At 41.2% G+C, this 18,665-nt stretch overlaps 1 protein-coding gene across 5 annotated transcripts in view; it reads left to right on the top strand.

Annotated features, from left to right (window-relative positions):
* The window catches only part of FAM83E (family with sequence similarity 83 member E), a 66,298-nt gene extending 63,499 nt beyond the window's left edge, over nt 1-2,799 (top strand). For all 5 annotated transcript variants that reach the window (XM_070726898.1, XM_070726899.1, XM_070726900.1 and 2 more), the window contains exon 6: nt 419-2,799. In XM_070726898.1, coding sequence (XP_070582999.1) covers nt 419-661 — 243 coding nt within the window. In that variant the 3' untranslated portion in view covers nt 662-2,799. The remainder of the gene's footprint in view (nt 1-418) is intronic.
* Nucleotides 2,800-18,665: the final 15,866 nt, after the last annotated feature.

The raw sequence follows: 18,665 nt of genomic DNA, 5'->3' as shown, positions 1-18,665 counted from the left end.
CTTGGAACTTCCCCAGTTGGCTTCTGACAAGCAAAGTCAATGGGGCTGGATTCACTTAACAACCATGGCAAAAAAGGTCATAAAATCAGGTGCAACTCATTTAACAACCACTTAACTTAGAAACGTAGAAAGTCTGGTCCCAATTTTGCTCATAAACTGAGGATGACCTGCACATCGCTTCAGCACAACTCATCATACAATAGTGTGTTGTGAAAACCCGAAGAGAAGCCTATGGACTAATGTTCCTCAGCCTTGGCAACTTTAAGATCTATGGACTTCAATTCCCAGAATTCTCCTGGCTAGGAAATTTTGAGAGTTTGAAGTCCACACTTCTTAAAGTTGAAGAACACTGCTATAGAAATACACACCCAAATGTTGGTTTCAAATCTGATTGTGTTTTCCACTCTTTTTTTCACAGAAATGGAGCTATCAAGCTACACCAGCAAAGGAATTGATGAAACATCGAGAATCTGGCTATGTCCCTGAAGAACAGAGGATGCCTTTTTGCACGGCCCATGGGCGTATGATGCCGCCCTCTAGTCACCTACCCCTAGGAAGACTACAAGGACAACTCTACCATAGGCCTCCCAATACAGGTCTACCCAAGACTTGGGGATATCTCCCAAGGCTCCAGCATGGGCATCATCAGCTACGGTTTTGAACTATCTTTGAAGTTCTGAGTCAAGAGATATCTGAAGTTAACCCAGCTGCAGCTGGAAGCATTAGAGGCAGAGATGATTACTTCACTGCAAAGAAGAATGAAAGCTGATTACAAGCTGGAAACCCCTGACATATTCTGCTGTAGACTTCCCCCCCCCCTTAAATCTAATGACCTTTCCCATAGTACCATTGCAAAATTAGGCCCTGAACTTGCTTCCTGTTTATACAGTGACAAATGTTTGTTTATCCAATCAAGCAAGCTGAACAATTTTTTTTTATGGGGTGGGAAAGCAACATGCATCTCAGAAGCATTATAGTGAGCTGTTCGACCATTTGGGGGTGAGGTTACTGAAACACCCAGAATCAATATTAAGCATCTGTCCACCTTTCCTCTGGTACATGTTGATAAAACTGAACGTTGCATATGCATTCCTGTGCTTGGAGTTAAAAGGAGGAAGTTGCCCTGGCTATCTTAGATTGTATTTTAGACTCCTTTCTCATATAAAAGTATGGGATTGAATTAGCACCTCAGAGAGATGAATTCCATCATATCATAATTTTCCATCTTCTCTTGATGTATTTGCAGGGGAAACTTAATTGTACCACAATCCATGAGAGTGATATGACCTTCCATTTCAAAACCTCAGTTGATGTTATCATCTTAAATTCTAGTGTCCCCCCAAAAATGCTAAGGAAAAACAATATTATTATTATTATTATTATTATTATTATTATTATTATTATTATTATTATTGGTACTTGGCACGCTGGGCTCAGTGCCAAAGGATCTCAGCGGACATTTGAAAACCATTGGAATTGACAAAATCTCCACCTGCCAATTGCAAAAGACCGTTTTACTGGGATCGGCAAACATAATTCGCCGCTACATCACGCAGTCTTAGGTGCTTGGGAAGCGCCCGACTGGTGATGAAATACGAAATCCAGCATAGTGATCTTGTTTGCTGTGTTGTATTGACATAATAATATTAATAATAATTTATTAGATTTGTATGCCGCCCCTCTTTGAGCGGCTCTCAACAAGTAAAACATCATATACAAATCCAATGTTAAAATAGTTTTAAAAACCCCTATTAAAAGCAATCATACAACCCAAACACACCATACATAAAGTCAAGACAGCTAAGGATATATCAATTCCTCCATGCCTGGCAACATAGATGAGTTTGCAAAAGTTTGCAAAAGGCAAGGAGGGTGGGGGCGGTCCTAATCTCCAGCGGGAGCTGATTCCATAAGGCTGGGACCACCACAGGGAAGGCTCTTCCCCTCGGTCCCACCAGATGGCATTGTTTTGTCGATGGGACCCAGAGAAGGCCAACTCTGTGGGACCTAACCGGTCGCTGGGATTCGTGCGGCAGAAGGCGGTCCCGGAGATATTCTTGTTTGATGCCATGTAGGGCTTTATAGGTCATAACCAACACTTTGAATTGTGACTGGAAACTGATCGGCAGCCAGTGCAGGCTACAAAGTAATGACGAAACATGGGCCTGTCTGGGAATGCCCATGAAAGCTCTTGCAGCCGCATTCTGCACGATCTGAAGTTTCCAAACACTTTTCAAAGGTAGCCCCATGTAGAGAGTGTTGCAGTAGTCGAACCTCGAGGTGATGAGGGCATGAGCGACTGTGAGCAATGACTCCCTGTCCAAATAGGGCCGCAACTGGTGCACCAGGCAAACCTGGGCAAACGCCCCCCTCGCCACAGCTGAAAGATGGTGCTCTAATGTAAGCTGTGGATTGAGGAGGACGCCCAAGTTGCGGACCCTCTCTGAGGGGGTCAGCTCCGTGTCACCACTCTACTGGCCAAAACCAGCCAAGGATAACTACCGAGATATTTCTGGGAAGCATCAGACTGCGATACCTGAATACATTTAGATTTAGAGAAGAGACGGTTGTGACTGAGGAGGAATGTGATAATGTCTGAAGAAGCTCACAATCTGTTCCCTGCTTCTTCAAAGTGTGGGATATGTAACCGATAGCCTTCAGTTACAAGAAGGCAAATTCCAATTTAATTGCCAAGAAAAGGCCCTAACAGGAAAGGAAATACAATAATGACCCCATATTCAAGGAGAACCTTTTTGTTGTTGTTGTTAACATTTCCAAATAAATGACAATGAAATAGTATATCCAGTTATGGAATTAATAGCAAAAGAACATTATTTTGTGTGGGTGTGTGTGTGTGTCCTTTCAATTTTTTTCACATTGCTTTTAAAGGAATAAGTTGAAATTATGAAAGTTGGATGGTCATTCCATTTATTCTCTAAATCAGTGAGGTGGCACACGGAGCCATATCTGCTGACACACAAGCTGTTGCCTCAGCTCAGCTCCAACGCTCATGTGTGTGCTAACCAGAGGCTTTGGGAGGCAATTTTGGGTTCCAGAGAGCCTCCAGGAAGAGGGAGGGAAGCCTTTGGAGCCTCGGGAGGGTGAAACACAAGCCCGCTTGGCCCATCAGAAGTTGGGAAACAGGCCCTTTCCAGCCTCCAGAAGGCCTCCATAAGGTGGAGCAAGCTGTTTTTACCCTCCCCAGAGAATGAATTATGGGCGCGGGCACTCATGCATGTGTGATAGCGCATTCACACGCTCATTTGGCACCCGAAGGAAAAATGTTCGCCATCACTGCTCTAAATATTTAAGTATTTAATATTTTTTAAAAAAAATTCTTTATTTGAATATAAACACACATAAACAAACATTTAAAAATATTGGACACTTCATGACTATCCTGTGACATAAGAACCTAAGAGGAGCCATGCTGAATCAGGCCAAAGCCCATCGAGTCCGGTATTCTTTGTCCCACACTAGCCCACCAATTGTACACGGGGATCTTGAGCAGAAAGAGAAGGCAAGATCCTCCCGTTCCCTTGACTCCCAACAAATTCAATTCAATTCTATTCAATTTATTAGATTTGTATGCCGCCCCTCTCCACAGACTCGGGGCGGCTCACAATAATAACACAATATATAACAAATCTAATAATTAAAAATAATAAAAAGTCATTAAAAACCCCTTATTAAAAGAAAACATACACTCAATCATACCATACATAAACTGTATAGGCCCAGGGGAGATGTCTCAGTTCCCCCATGCCTGGCGGCAGAGGTGGGTTTTAAGAAGTTTACGAAAGACAAGGAGGGTGGGGGCCGTTCTAATTTCCAGGGGGAGCTGGTTCCAGAGGGTCGGGGCTGCCATAGAGAAGGCTCTTCCCCTGGGTCCCGCCAGACGACATTGTTTAGTCAACGGGACCTGGAGAAGGCCAACTCTGTGGGACCTAATTGGTCGCTGGGATTCATGCAGCAGAAGGCAGTCTCGGAGATATACTGGCCCAATGCCATGAAGGGCTTTATAGGTCATAACCAACACTTTGAATTGTGACCGGAAGGGTATCATTGCCTGCCTCAACCAATATAGAGGCGACAATTGGACATCTGTTTCAATAACCACTAATACACTTGGCATCCACGAATCTGTCTAATTTGCCTTGAAGCTATCCATTCTGACAGCTGTCACGACCTCTTCTGGAAGTGAATTCCATAAACCAAGGACCCGCTGGGTGAAGAAATATTTCCCTTGATTTGTCCTCACTTTCTTACCTATGAGCTTTAGGGAGTGCCCCTTCGTCCTAGTATTGTGTGATAGAGAAAAGAATTTTCCTCTATCCACTTTTTCTATCCCATGCATGATTTTATACACTTCGATCAAGTCACCCCTAACTTATTTCATATTATATAAATTACATATTACAACAATCATTATTATTATTATATACATTTCAGCATTTATAAATCTTACATAGGTATCTCTCTTATTCCTTTATTTTGACCAATCCTCTTTCTCTTTCTATTATTTAATTTGTTTTATCGTTAGGGTTGTTGGGGGGGGATTGTTTATTTTCTAACCAATAATAAAATTCACTCCAGATCTTATAGTACTCTATCTCATCTTTGTCTTTTAGTTCCATTGTTAATTTATCTATTTCTCTGCAAGTCATAATCTTTTCTATTAGTTTTACCCCGGAAGGTATATTTTCATTTTTCCATTGTGCAAGTATTAGCCTTTCTGCTGTTATTATATGCAGAATTAAGTAGATTTGATTTTTTAAATAATTTCTGTGGGTTAATAATTTCTAACAAAAAGAATTCCAGTGTTTTTTCAATCTTCACTTCTAGCATTTCTTCTAGCCATTTTTGAATTCTATTCCAATATATTTTCATCTTGCTACAGAGCCACTACATATGGTAATATGAACCATTGGTTGTTTTACACTTCCAACATTTTGGTGAGTGTTTATGATCGATTTTAGCTAGTTATGTTAGTGTTCTGTGCCACGTGTAGAACATTTTATACCAGTTTTTTTTAATATGATGTGGCTAGTGTCAGTTTCCAAAGTTGTTACCATTCCTCTAAATTAATATTACAGTGTTCCCTCAATTTTCGCGGGTTTGAACTTCGCGAAAAGTCTATACCACGGTTTTTCAAAAATATTAATTAAAAAATACTTTGCGGGTTTTTTCCCTATACCACGGTTTTTCCCACCCGATGACGTCATATGTCATCGCCAAACTTTTGTCCGCCTTTAATAAATATATTTTTTAATAAACTTTAATAAATAAACATGGTGAGTAATAATCTAAATGGTTGCTAAGGGAATGGGGAATTGCAGTTTAGGGGTTTAAAGTGTTAAGGGAAGGCTTGTGATACTGTTCATAGCCAAAAAGAGTGTATTTACTTCCGCATCTCTACTTCGCGGAAATTCGACTTTTGCGGGCAGTCTCGGAACGCATCCCCCGCAAAAATCGAGGGAACACTGTATAACCAAAATTTTGTGCCCATTTGAACATTGTTTCTTTGACCTCTTCCCCTTCCATTTTGTAGTTTAGTAAGTATTGGTAAAGGGTTTTTTTATTCATTTCTCTTCTGGCCCCAATAATATTTTGTCTAATGTTGTTTCTTTCTTTATCTCTTGCTCTCTTATCTTTTTCATATCTAGATTTTAATTGAAGATACTCCCACCATTCTAGCTCTATCCCTTCATCCCAGAGCTCTGTTCTAGTTTTTATAAACTCTTCTTTTTTTATTAGTTCATTGTAGGTTATAACTTTGCCTAATTTCTTGAGTTTTGGATGTACAAAAGCCTCAAGTGGTGAAAACCAAGTGGGAATGCCTGTATAGATTTGTTTTTTTAATGTTCATCCACATGATTGTCTTATTTGACGTCCCACGAAATATTGGTGTGATGTATGTTTGTTGTCCCATAAAAAAGCATGCCAGCCAGCTTGTATATGGCGTCCCTCAAGTTCTAATACTCTGGTATTTTTTAGTTTAATCCAATCTTTTGCTCAGGTGAGGACAGCTGCCTAATAACATCCCTTCCAATCTGGCATATCAAATCTTCCCCTATCTTTTGCTTCCTGTAGCAATTTTAGCCTAATTCCGGGTCTTCTTTGTTGCCAAATAAATTTGCTTATTGTTTTATTTAAATTCCTAAAATATTCTTGATCTAGTTTTCTATTCAAGGAGAACTCTGATAACCTTTTGTTAGAGATGTTTTAATTTTGGATTTTTAACCTGAGCAAAGAATGGTTGCTAGATTGCCCCTAATGGACTCTCTCTGTAATGCTGAGTTAAAATAGAGATCTTGTGATAATAAGATTAAATTTGTTTTTAACGTCATCCCTGCTTTGCACAACAATGGAACACTTGAATTCAAATATATGTTCCTCATTTTGCAACATTTGACTGGCCCTAACAAAAGGTTTGTCTTAGTCATAACATTTTAGATGTTTTTCTTTATGAATCAATAAAACTTATTTTGCTATTTTGTTCATTGACCATGAAAATGGGAAACAAATTTATAAACATTTGGATCCAGCTAAAAAGAGAATATGGAAGAAAAAGAACTAGGCAATTAAACTGGAAGTTTGATACAAACCTATGATACAGTATTTTACATTCTGTTTAGAAAGCTCCTGTGTTCCTGATTGACTAGTGTTTTAAAATAACTGGAAAATACTCAAGGGAAATTCTGAGTGCAAAGAAAAAGAACATGTGATTGTATCACATCGCAATTTTAGAGGAAAAAAATATGCTTACTTAAGACTCATCCCAGGAGTCTTGCAGAGAAAGTCCAAAGATGCCCCTTTAGTTGGCAATTCTATAACACTGGCCCCAAAGTTCAAGCTTTGTCTTTGTCTGCCAAGTGCAAAATTATAGAGATTATATTTCTCTAATGCCCTGTATCTTATACACATATTTTTTAAACAGATCGAATCAACCATCTTTTAGATGAAGCAATAGGCTCTGCGCGCATGCGTTATTTTGAATGGAAGAATTATGCTTGCAGTGTTTCTCTCTCACACACAAATACACACACACGCACAGAGACAGACACTTTCATTTAGCAGCCCAGAATGGAATGGAAATTAGACCACTCGGCCATCTTTTGAAGCTCACTCCACAATCTCTCATTACATTCTAATTTGCCTTCTATTGGTCCCCGGAAGAAAAACTGCAATGAATATAAATGCTTTGCTTTTCAAAGGTTTTAAAGCTGAAGACATCAATATGGTTATGGAGATTGTCCTTGGCACCACCAGTCACCCCGTCTCACCTGAACGTATCCATTAATTGATCGATTTACCCACGCACATAAATCATGAAAAAAAGGATGCTATGTAATGCCAAAGAAAATATTGTTTTTATTACTTTTCTAAGAACCCTGTAGGTGAACCACATGCCAGGTGCCCCTTCTTAAGCAGCACAAAAGAAATGCTAATATTACACAGGTTTGAATAATTCATGATATCTCCGATGCCTCATTCTAATCATATAGACATTTAGCCTGCTCCGGTCTGAGGAACTAATTTCCGAAGCTCCTTTTAATACAATCTCATTTAGCTATTAATACAAAGCATCAGAGTGTTAGGTTAACATGCATGTTTTTTAAAGGCCTTAGAAAAATAGTGATATTGTGCCCTCTATGGGCTGGATTCCATTTCAGGAGTAATTTCACCGTGAGATTAAATCACCTTCACCTTGAGATTAAATTTGAAATCTCAGTGCAATTCTGTCCCCACTTTTTATGATGAACACTTTCCAGGATCTTGCAATATCAGAGTTTCTTTGTAGAGGTGGTCTTCCCTGGCAAGATAATCAGTTTGAAACTTTGTCACCAGCTACAAAAGAGACAAGGTGGGTAAATAATTAGATATTCAAGGGCTCCATAGTAAGAATCCTCTTCTCCTGCTGCACTAGATCTAGTTGGATCATTAGAAACATAGAAACATAGAAGATTGACACCAGAAAAAGACCTCATGGTCGGTCGATCTATCTATCTATCTATCTATCTATCTATCTATCTATCTATCTATCTATCTATCTATCATCTATCTATTTATTGGATTTGTATGCCGCCCCTCTCCGGAGACTCGGGGCGGCTAACAGCAACAATAAAACAGTGTAGAATAGTAATCTAATACTAAAAACGATTAAAAACCCATTAATATAAAAAACCAAACATACACACATACCATGCATAGAATTGTAAAGGCCTAGGGGGAAAGTGAATCTCAGTTCCCCCATGCCTGACGACAGAGGTGGGTTTTAAGTAGCTTACGAAAGGCAAGGAGGGTGTGGGTAATTCTAATCTCTGGGGGGAGTTGGTTCCAGAGGGCTGGGGCTGCCACAGAGAAGGCTCTTCCCCTGGGTCCCAAGCTACATTGTTTAGTTGACGGGACCCAGAGAAGATCCACTCTGTGGGACCTAACTGGTCGCTGGGATTCGTGCAGCAGAAGGCGGTCCCTGAGATAATCTGGTCCGGTGCCATGAAGGGCTTTATAGGTCATAACCAACACTTTGAATTGTGACCGGAAACTGATCGGCAACCAATGCAGACTGCGGAGTGTTGGTGTAATATGGACATATTTGGGAAAGCCCATGATTGCTCTCGCAGCTGCATTCTGCACGATCTGAAGTTTCCGAACATTTTTCAAAGGTAGCCCCATGTAGAGAGCGTTACAGTAGTCGAGCCTCGAGGTGATGAGGGCATGAGTGACTGTGAGCAGTGACTCCCGGTCCAAGTAGGGCCGCAACTGGTGCACAAGGCGAACTGGGTGAATGCCCCCCTCGCCACAGCTGAAAGATGATTCTCTAATGTGAGCTGTGGATCGAGGAGGACGCCCAAGTTGCGAACCTTCTCTAAGGGGGTCAGTGTTTGCCCTTATACTATTTTCTGTATTTTATCTTAGGATGGATATACAATGGTACCTCTACTTACAAACTTCATTCGTTCCGTGACCAGGTTCTTAAGAGAAAAGTTTGTAAGAAGAAGCAATTTTCCCCATAGAAATCAATGTAAAAGCAAATGATGCGTGCGATTGGGGAAACCACAGGGAGGGTGGAGGCCCTGTTTCCTCCCAGGAGATTCCTACAGAGGCCCCATGTAGGCTTCTCCCCACCTTTTCCAGCCCTGTATCCTCCCAGGAGTTTTCTAGAGAGGCCTCAGGAAGCCCCTGGAAGCTTCTCCCTGCTTTTTCTGGTTACAGTTTTGGAGGCTTGGGTTTGTAAGTGGAACATGGTTCTTGAGAAGAGGCAAAAAAATCTTGAACACCCGGTTCTTATCTAGAAAAGTTTGTAAGTAGAGATCTTCTTAAGTAGAGGTACCACTGCATGTTTATCCCAGGCATGTTTAAATTCAGCTACTGTGGAGTTACCAACCATGTCTGCTGGAAGTTTGTTCCAAGCATCTACTACTCTTTCAGTAAAATAATATTTTCTCACATTGCTTCTGATCTATCCCCCAACTAATAATAATAATAATAATAATAATAATAATAATTTATTGGATTTCTATGCCGCCCCTCTCCATAGACTCGGGGCGGCTAACAACAATGATAAAAACAGCATGTGACAATCCAATAATAAAACAACTAAAAGCCCTTATTATAAAACCAAACACACAGACATACCATGCATAACTTGTAATGGCCTAGGGGGAAGGAATATCTCAACTCCCCCATGCCTGGCAGTATAAATGAGTCTTGAGTAGTTTACGAAAGATAGGGAGGGTAGGGGCAATTCTAATCTCCGGGGGGAGTTGGTTGCAGAGGGCCGGGGCCGCCACAGAGAAGGCTCTTCCCCTGGGGCCCGCCAAACAACATTGTTTAGTCGACGGGACCCGGAAAAGGCCAACTCGGTGGGACCTTATTGGTCGCTGGGATTCGTGCGGTAGCAGGCAGTTCCGGAGGTAGTCTGGTCCAAAGCTATGTAGGGCTTTAAAGGTCATAACCTCAGATTGTGCCCCCTTGTTCTTGTGTTCATTTTTCTATTAATCCATTCATCCATTTAATGAAGAATTAACAGTTCCCCAGCCTACATCATCTTCTGTGACCAGAGTTTTATTACACTGGTCATTTTCCTTTCTTTGCCATGGTGGTGCCTTTGCCAGGATGCGGAATACCACCTAAAATTGGGAAATTTGTCCCACAAATCTGGGACGTATTGGCAAAGGCTGATTGAAAGCGATTAAAATAACTCGAACCTATTGGGATCCAGTCATTTAAAATGACCAACATCTAATTGGGATGTTATCTGAACATCTAACTGGGATCTCGTTTGAGAAGGGAATACCCATCTCAAATGAGACATAAAAGTCTTGAATAAAAAGCCCAAAGATCCCAGCTAAATAGAGATAGACTCACCTGGATCCAGCTGTACAAGGTATCGGAGCGGCTTCTTTGGCTTAAACGTGATTATAATCCCAGGCACTACTTGTAGTAACTCAAGGCTGTTGTTACAACCTAACTCCTGGCTTACTGCAAGCAGATCGATCCTATATTTGTGCCACATCATGGTCTCCAGCTTAATCAATCGCAGACCCTTCGGGAATGGCCTCAGAATATTCCTCAGCATCGGACTCACATCTATACCATCTGGACATAAAATTGGGTGACATTGGCAAGGGAAAGAAACAGCTTTCAAGGCTATTTGGAAACAGTCTGCCACTCATCATCAAGTCAATGTCTGTGATTAGTATTGGTAACATCTGACTAGTATTGGAAGTGCGTTCACGTGTCACAGCCCCACAGCCACATCCAACTTAAAGGATCAGAGTTTTGGGTACAGCACATGTGCACATTTCGCAAGCAACCTATGTTGGATGCCTGGCATGTCCACACAAAACACATAAGGCGGATAATCGGAAATGGTTCAAAGCACCTTGGGGAATTATTCCTACAAATAGAGCAGGGGACACATCGCCATTGGAACCATTATTTTAATCTGGCATAAAACGGCTTTGTATGGTTTTTTGGGGGGGAGGCAACTAGAAAGCCAAGAGACAGCAGGGCACTGTAGACCTACTACCAGAACAGCAAAAACCATGTTTCTTCAACAAGCTAACATTAAAAAAGACCAGGGGTAGGCAAAGTTGGCTCTTCTATGGCATGTGGACTTCAACTCCCAGAATTCCTGAACTAGTATGGTTGCCTCAGGAATTCTGGGAGTTGAAGTCTACAAGTCATAGAAGAGCCAACTTTGCCTACTCCTAGTCTAGCCAGTTTGGTCTAGTGGTTAAGGCACCAGACTAGAAAGCCAGAGACCCTGATTTCTAGTCGCGCCTTAGACATGAGAGTCAGTTGTGTGACTTTGGGTCAGACACACACTCTCAGCTTAACTAACTTCACAGAGTTGTTGTTGTGGGGTAAACTGGAGGAGGAAGATGTACTGGATATGTTCCTACCAGGAGTTGTTTATAAAAGTAATAAATGTGGCATATTAATAAAACAAAAGCTATACTTTTGTTAATCGTTGGCACGATGTGTGAATCCAGGCAGGGTGGTTTATCAGCTAGGGTTTTTGTTTCAATGTGTTTTGAGAATGCAGACAGCTGTAATAATTCAGAATATATAACTTCTTTCAAACAGTGATTAGGTTAACATATTCTAAACTATTTATTAGCCATAATTTATTGAATAATTTATTTATTTGAAATATTTAGAAAGCCACCCTTTCCTCTTCTATTCAGGTTTTGGACTAGACCTCATATATCTTTGCCATATATCTTCCTACCTTCGGGACCGCCTTCTGCCACATGAATCTCCGGGTCCTGTCGACTAAACAATGTCCTCTGGCGGGACCCAGGGTAAGAGCCTTCTCTGTGGCGGCTCCGACCCTCTGGAACCAGCTCCCCCCTGAGATTAGGATTGCCCCCACCCTCCTTGCCTTTCGCAAACTCCTTAAAACCCACCTCTGCCGTCAGGCATGGGGGAACTGAAACATCTCCCCCTTGCCCATGTTGTTTTGGTGTTAGATTGATTGTGTGCCTGTTTTTTTATTATCTGGGGTTGGGTTTTTTTTATGATCTTTTTAACTTAAAATTGTAATTGGATTGGTGGGTATTGGATTTGTTATTATGTATTGTTTTTACCATTGTTGTGAGCCGCCCCGAGTTTGCGGAGAGGGGCGGCATATAAATCCAATAAATCTAATCTAATCTAATCTTTAAGCATCCTACAAGGGTAGAGAGGGAAGGATGGGAGATTTAAAATGAGGGCTGGCAGAAAGGGAAGAAAATCTAGGATGTCTTGACCTCAATAGCTTTTCATTTGGATTTCAACTTGACAATTGAGACTCAACGGATTTACCTGTGAAGGACCAATTCCTTCATCTTATCTTCCTTCATTGCACTGTGCATTTCCTAAGGAAAGTCAGACACTGCCTCCCCATCTGTTTTTCTAATCCAATTGTCAGCAGAAGTTGCTTTCTCCAGCTGACAAAACTGTGGGCTCGAAAACTCTTCCTGGTTTACAAACCTGCTGAAATGGATCTCTATATTTATGGGATGTCTCACTTTCCTTACAGGAACTCAAACTAACAAGCGTTAAATTCCCTCCTCCAATACTTCCCACTATGACTCATTGGAGTAAACTAGACTGAGAATTAGCTGGTGTATTATTATTATTATTATTATTATTATTATTATTATTATTATTATTATTTATTAGATTTGTATGCCGCCCCTCTCCGCAGACTCGGGGCGGCTCACAACAGTGACAAAAACAATATATACTGACAAATCTAATAATTAAAATCTAAGATAGCAATTATACATTTAAAAATCTAAAAGCAAGGGACCCCAATATAAAAAACATACATACAGTCATATCATGCACTAGGACTACATAGGCAGGGGGAGATGTCTCAGTTCCCCCACGCTTGACGACAGAGGTGGGTTTTAAGGAGTTTACGAAAGGCAAGGAGGGTGGGGGCAGTTCTAATCTCCAGGGGGAGTTGGTTCCAGAGGGCCGGGGCCGCCACAGAGAAGGCTCTTCCCCTGGGCCGCGCCAAACGACATTGTTTTGTTGACGGGACCCGGAGAAGGCCCACTCTGTGGGACCTAACCGGTCTCTGGGATTCATGCGGCAGAAGGCGGTCTCGTAGATACCCTGGTCCGGTGCCATGAAGGGCTTTATAGGTGACAACCAACACTTTGAATTGTGACCGGAAACTGATCGGCAACCAATGCAGACTGCGGAGTGTTGGTGTTACATGGGCATTTTTGGGAAAGCCCATAATTGCTCTCGCAGCTGCATTCTGCATGATCTGAAGCTTCCGAACACTCTTCAAAGGTAGCCCCATGTAGAGAGCATTACAGTAGCAAGTTTCCAACGCTGAAGCTGGACTGGAGTGCCTACCGTCCCCTGTCCTATTGTCTCTCCTATATCTCCTATATCTTCTCTTCTATCCTTATATCTTTTCCTGCTATTCTCTCATAGTTATATTTTACTCCTTTGTTTTCTCCTCTATTCCCCCTTTAATACATTCTACCTGATTATATCCTCTATAACCCTCATTGTTTATTATTGTGTATGGGACAAAACAAATGAACAAACAAATAAATAAAAATAAATGAACCCACCAGTTCTATCTCTAACTTGGGGGCAAAGTTGAGCCCATGTTACACCAGACCAAAGTTTCTTAACCTTAACCTTCCTTATTTGAGCTGGAAGGGACTTTGTAGGTCATAGTCCAGTGATGTTGAACCTTTTTTTCTTCAGGTGCAGAAAGATTGTGCATGCAGGCTATTGCACATGTGTGAGTGCCCACACCCATACTTCTATGCCTGGGGAGGGTGAAAACAGCTTCCCCCGTCCCCTGGAGACCCTCTGGAGGCCAGAAACGGCCTGTTTCCCAACTTCTGGTGAGCTCAAAGGCTTGTGATTTGACCTCCCCAGGCTCCAAAGGCTTCCCTGGAACTGAGGGAAGGTAAAAATGCCCTCTCCCATCCCCCTGGAGGCTCTCTAGAAGCCAAAAGCATCCTCCCAGAGCTTCTGTGTGAGCCAAAAATCAGCTGGCTGGCACACACATGCATGTTGGAGCTGAGCTACGACAACGGCTCGGGTGCCAGCAGATATGGCTCCGCGTGCCACCTGTGGCACCCATACCATAGGTTCACCATCACTGATCTAGTTCAACCCTGCTCGAGCACCATTCCACATTGGCCATATTCCAGGCGGGAAGAAATAATGATTTAAAATCATTGGTTCACCACTAATGGTGGGAAAAAAGAGCAACCTCATTGGTTGGACCTCCTGACAGTTCCCTTTTAAAGAGGAAGCTGTAGTCACTATAATATAATATAAAATATAATATAATATAATATAATATAATATAATATAATATAATATAATATAATATAATATAATATAATATAATATAATATAATATAATATAATATAATATAATATAATATAATATAATATAATATAATATAATATAATATAATATAATATAATATAATATAATATAATATAATATAATATAATATAATATAATATAATATAATATAATATAATATAATATAATATAATATAATATAATATAATATAATATAATTAATATAATATAATATAATTAATATAATATAATTAATATAATATAATATAATTAATATAATATAATTAATATAATATAATTAATATAATTATAATAATATAATAAAAATTCTATTCTATTCTATTCTATACAGACACCCTGTCTCTTCAATTAAGCCCCATCTTAATAGTGAGGGTTTCTTTTTTGCTCTTCTAAGTTGAAAGAACAAGAATGGCTTGTTTCAAAAAGTCAAGATGGAAACCGCAAGGCAGAGAGGCTAATGGAATGCCCTTTTGGGGTGTTTTTTTAAAAATAAAATGTATTATGTACGTGTGTGTGTGGGTGGGTGGGTGGGTGTTTTCTACATGTAGCCCTTTCTTTTGAGTGTATGTTTTAGCAAAAAAATATGTTTAAAATGTGTCAAAAGCTGCCATCTTAACTTTTTTGTATCACATGTCAGAATCCCTGTGAAGGGATATAGTCTATTTTCCTCTTTCTTTCTTTCTTTCTTTCTTTCTTTCTTTCTTTCTTTCTTTCTTTCCTTCTTTCTTTCTTTCTTTCTTTCTTTTTATTTCTGCAACTGCCCACCTCAACCGACTGAGCAGCTTACAATTCTGAAATGAACAGTCAAAGCAAAACTATGAAACAATAAAAAAAATATTACCACTACCCCGCCATTTGTCATCTAATCCAATTAGATGACAAATCCAGTCCGGGACACCCCAATTTTATTATTATTATTATTATTATTATTATTATTATTATTATTATTATTATTATTATTATTTATTACATTTGTATGCCGCCCCTCTCTGAAGACTCGGGACGGCTCACAACAGTAATAAAAACAATATTGTAGTAGAACAAATCTAATATTAAAAAACATATAAAACCCTATCATTATTTTAAAAAGCCAAACAGCACATTCATACCAAATATAAAACAAAGTATAAAAAAGCCTGGGGGAAAGGTGTCTCAACTCCCCCATGCCTGGCGGTATAAGTGAGTCTTGAGTAGTTTATGAAAGACAGGGAGGGTGGGGGCAGTTCTAATCTCCGGGGGGAGTTGGTTCCAGAGGACTGGGGTCGCCACAGAGAAGGCTCTTCCCCTGGGGCCCGCCAAATTTCCTTGTTTTAATCCCTTATCCCACCTTGGTGCAACATAAATCCTTGAAGGTCTGAGACACTGACCCTTCCTATTTCCTTGGTTTCTTGACACAACTTACATTTTTCGTGTGGGGCCGTGTTTCTTGTCCATTCATAGGTAGGATTCAGCTCATCAGACGTAAAACCGTTGGGATCATAAGTGTTCGAGTCGAGCACCACCTCGAGTTGTTGGTTGGACTCTACAGCGGGGAAGTTGTTACTGGAAGTATCAGATGCATCTACAGCGATCAAATACAGAAATCAAGATTAATGAGAAGGGTTGCGCTTTTCGGGCATGTTCCCAAGCCCCTTAGAATCCCGCTCTGCAAATCCCATGCCCCCAAGCTGCCAATTCATGGTCTCGTTTTCAGCTACCACAAATACTCCACATCCGCGATGGTGAACCTACCGCATGTGTGCCACAGGCGGCATGCGGAGCCATAGCGGAGGGCACGTGAGTTGTTGCCCTATGTCAGCTTCACCATGCATGCACCTCCTAGCCAGCTGGTTTTCAGCCTTCAGGAAGGCCGTCTCACCTTCCAGGGAAGCTTCCTGAAGCCCCGGAGTGCAAAAAACTGCCCAACGGGCAAACCGGAAGTTCGTAAAAATGGACTTCCGGTTTGCCAGTTAGGCTATTTTTCGCACAGCAGAGGCTTGAAGGAAGCTTCCCTGAAGGCTCCGGAGGGTGAAAAACAGTACAATGGGCAAACCAGAAGTCCGTTTTCCGAACTTTCATTTTACCTGTTTGCCCATTTCTCTGTTTGTTCACCGCCCCAGGCTTCAGTGAAGCCTCTGCACATGCGCAGGAGTGGAGGGGGGGGAGAATTGTGTGCATGCACAAGGGGCAACGCATGAGGAGGAGGGAACGGGTGTGGGCACCAGAGATGCAACGCTCCAGTAGCGATTTTCAGGATGCGCATGCAGCTGCGCACCCTCGACGTGCCCCTGCGCACCCTATCATGAGATCTGGCCTCTTAGCATGTGCAGCAAGGGAAATCCCGTGTTAAGACGCCCCTGCGAGCAAGATTTCAGTGATTTTCACCAGGTTTTTTTGCTTCTGTACATGCGCAGAAGCCAAATCTCGCGTCAATGGGTGTGCATGCACCAGCCACACACCCGCATGTCGCGACCGCCTAGGAGAGCACCGTGGTAGCACTGAAGATGGCAGTCCTTCGCTGGTGGGCACCTGCTAGCACGCACCATCACTGCTCTACATTGCCCAAAATGGCCTGGTGCATCCGCCTGTGCCCTACTCAACATTTGCTAGCCTCCCTGCCCCACTTAAATGAAAAAAAGAAAAACCACTTACCTTAATTCAACATTTTTCAATATTAAAGCAGGAATGCCCCACCTTGGCAACTTCAAGACCTGTGGATGTCAACTCCCAGAAACCCATGGCCGGCTGGGAATTCTGGGAGCTGAAGTCCAAAAGTCTTAAAGTCAATAAGGCTGGACATACCTGGATTAAAGTATATCTGAATCCGGAAACGTTCCTTTTGGCCCTAATAGACAGGCAATTAGAAGAAAATCATGGGAGTTTATTTTTGTAGATGAGCCAGTAGGATTATTATATGCTCAAAAATGGAAAAATTGGCACAATCCCTCCACAATGAATGATTGCTGAACAGGATGGAGCATGCAGATATGACTAACTTAATTTCTTTGATCAGAGGGGAAACAAATACATTAACCAGGTTTATGTCTGCCTGGAAACTACTTTTAGGTGCTTTTTTTTGCATGAAATGAGGAAAGGAGGCATCTATTAGTGTTTCTGAAGATTACAAAAAACATAGAATGTAAACTAGTTTTTGTAATCTCAGAGTAAGATAATTTTGTAATATATTTTCTACAAGGGAAATTGGAAGCTTCTTCTATTCCTTTTTATTCTTTCTTTCCACAGTTTTTCTTCTTTCTCTTCCTGCTTCTTTTACTCTTTACTGATTTGTGTTAGCTTTTATGTTCTTAGTAAAGCTTTTAACATTAAAAATTCTTTAAAAGCATCTTTTTAAAAAATTTATTTATTTATTCATTCATTCATTCATTCATTTATTTATTGGATTTGTATGCCGCCCCTCTCCGGAGACTCGGGGCGGCTAACAGCAATAATAAAACAATGTACAATAATAATCCAATAAATACTAAAAATGATTAAAAACCCATTAATATAAGAAACCAAACATACATACAGACATACCACACATGAAATTGTAAAGGCCCAGGGGGAAAGAGCATCTCAATTCCCCCATGCCTGGCAGCAGAGGTGGGTTTTAAGAAGCTTACGAAAGACAAGGAGGGTGGGGGCTATTCTAATCTCTGAGGGGGAGTTGGTTCCAGAGGACCAGGGCCGCCACAGAGAAGGCTCTTCCCCTGGGTCCCGCCAAGCGGCATTGTTTAGTTGACAGGACCCGGAGAAGACCCACTCTGTGGGACCTAACCGGTCGCTGGGATTCGTGCAGCGGAATTTTTATTAGCTAATAATGACAAGCTGGCATTCTTCAAAGCAGGATGTCAGTTTCTCACTTTCTGTTTAACTCCCAAGAATGCTCCTGAGCCCTGGAGATATTTGTTGAAAATAAAAATGACAAGTAATTAACATTTGTATGTTGTTTATAATTTGTGCCCACCTATTTAGGGGAGAGGGAGTGCAAGGAAAGAGGAGGGGTGGTAGAGGTGGGTAGGAAAGCATCGTGGCCATCTCACTTTTAATAAAATGGTTATTTGGGGATTGGTAGCCCTTTTAGGAACGGGTAAAACTCACCAGCTCCATTCATCTCCCTCACGGGTCTGTTTACCCACCCCACACTCGCCATGACATACCCCCCGCCTCTAAACAAACATTTGCAAGTACACATTTTCCTCCAACCTTGATCACTACGAAAACTAGATATCCAAGTTAATTCCCTCTCCTGCATGTGCCTTATCTCTTCCTCATAATAAAAAAGGCTACTGACAGCTGGTGCAAAGTACTAGGG

Source organism: Erythrolamprus reginae, chromosome Z (genome assembly GCF_031021105.1).
Source record: "Erythrolamprus reginae isolate rEryReg1 chromosome Z, rEryReg1.hap1, whole genome shotgun sequence".
Lineage (NCBI taxonomy): Eukaryota > Metazoa > Chordata > Lepidosauria > Squamata > Dipsadidae > Erythrolamprus > Erythrolamprus reginae.
The sequence above is the reverse complement of the archived record's forward strand: the minus strand, read 5'-3'. Positions and strand labels throughout refer to the sequence as shown.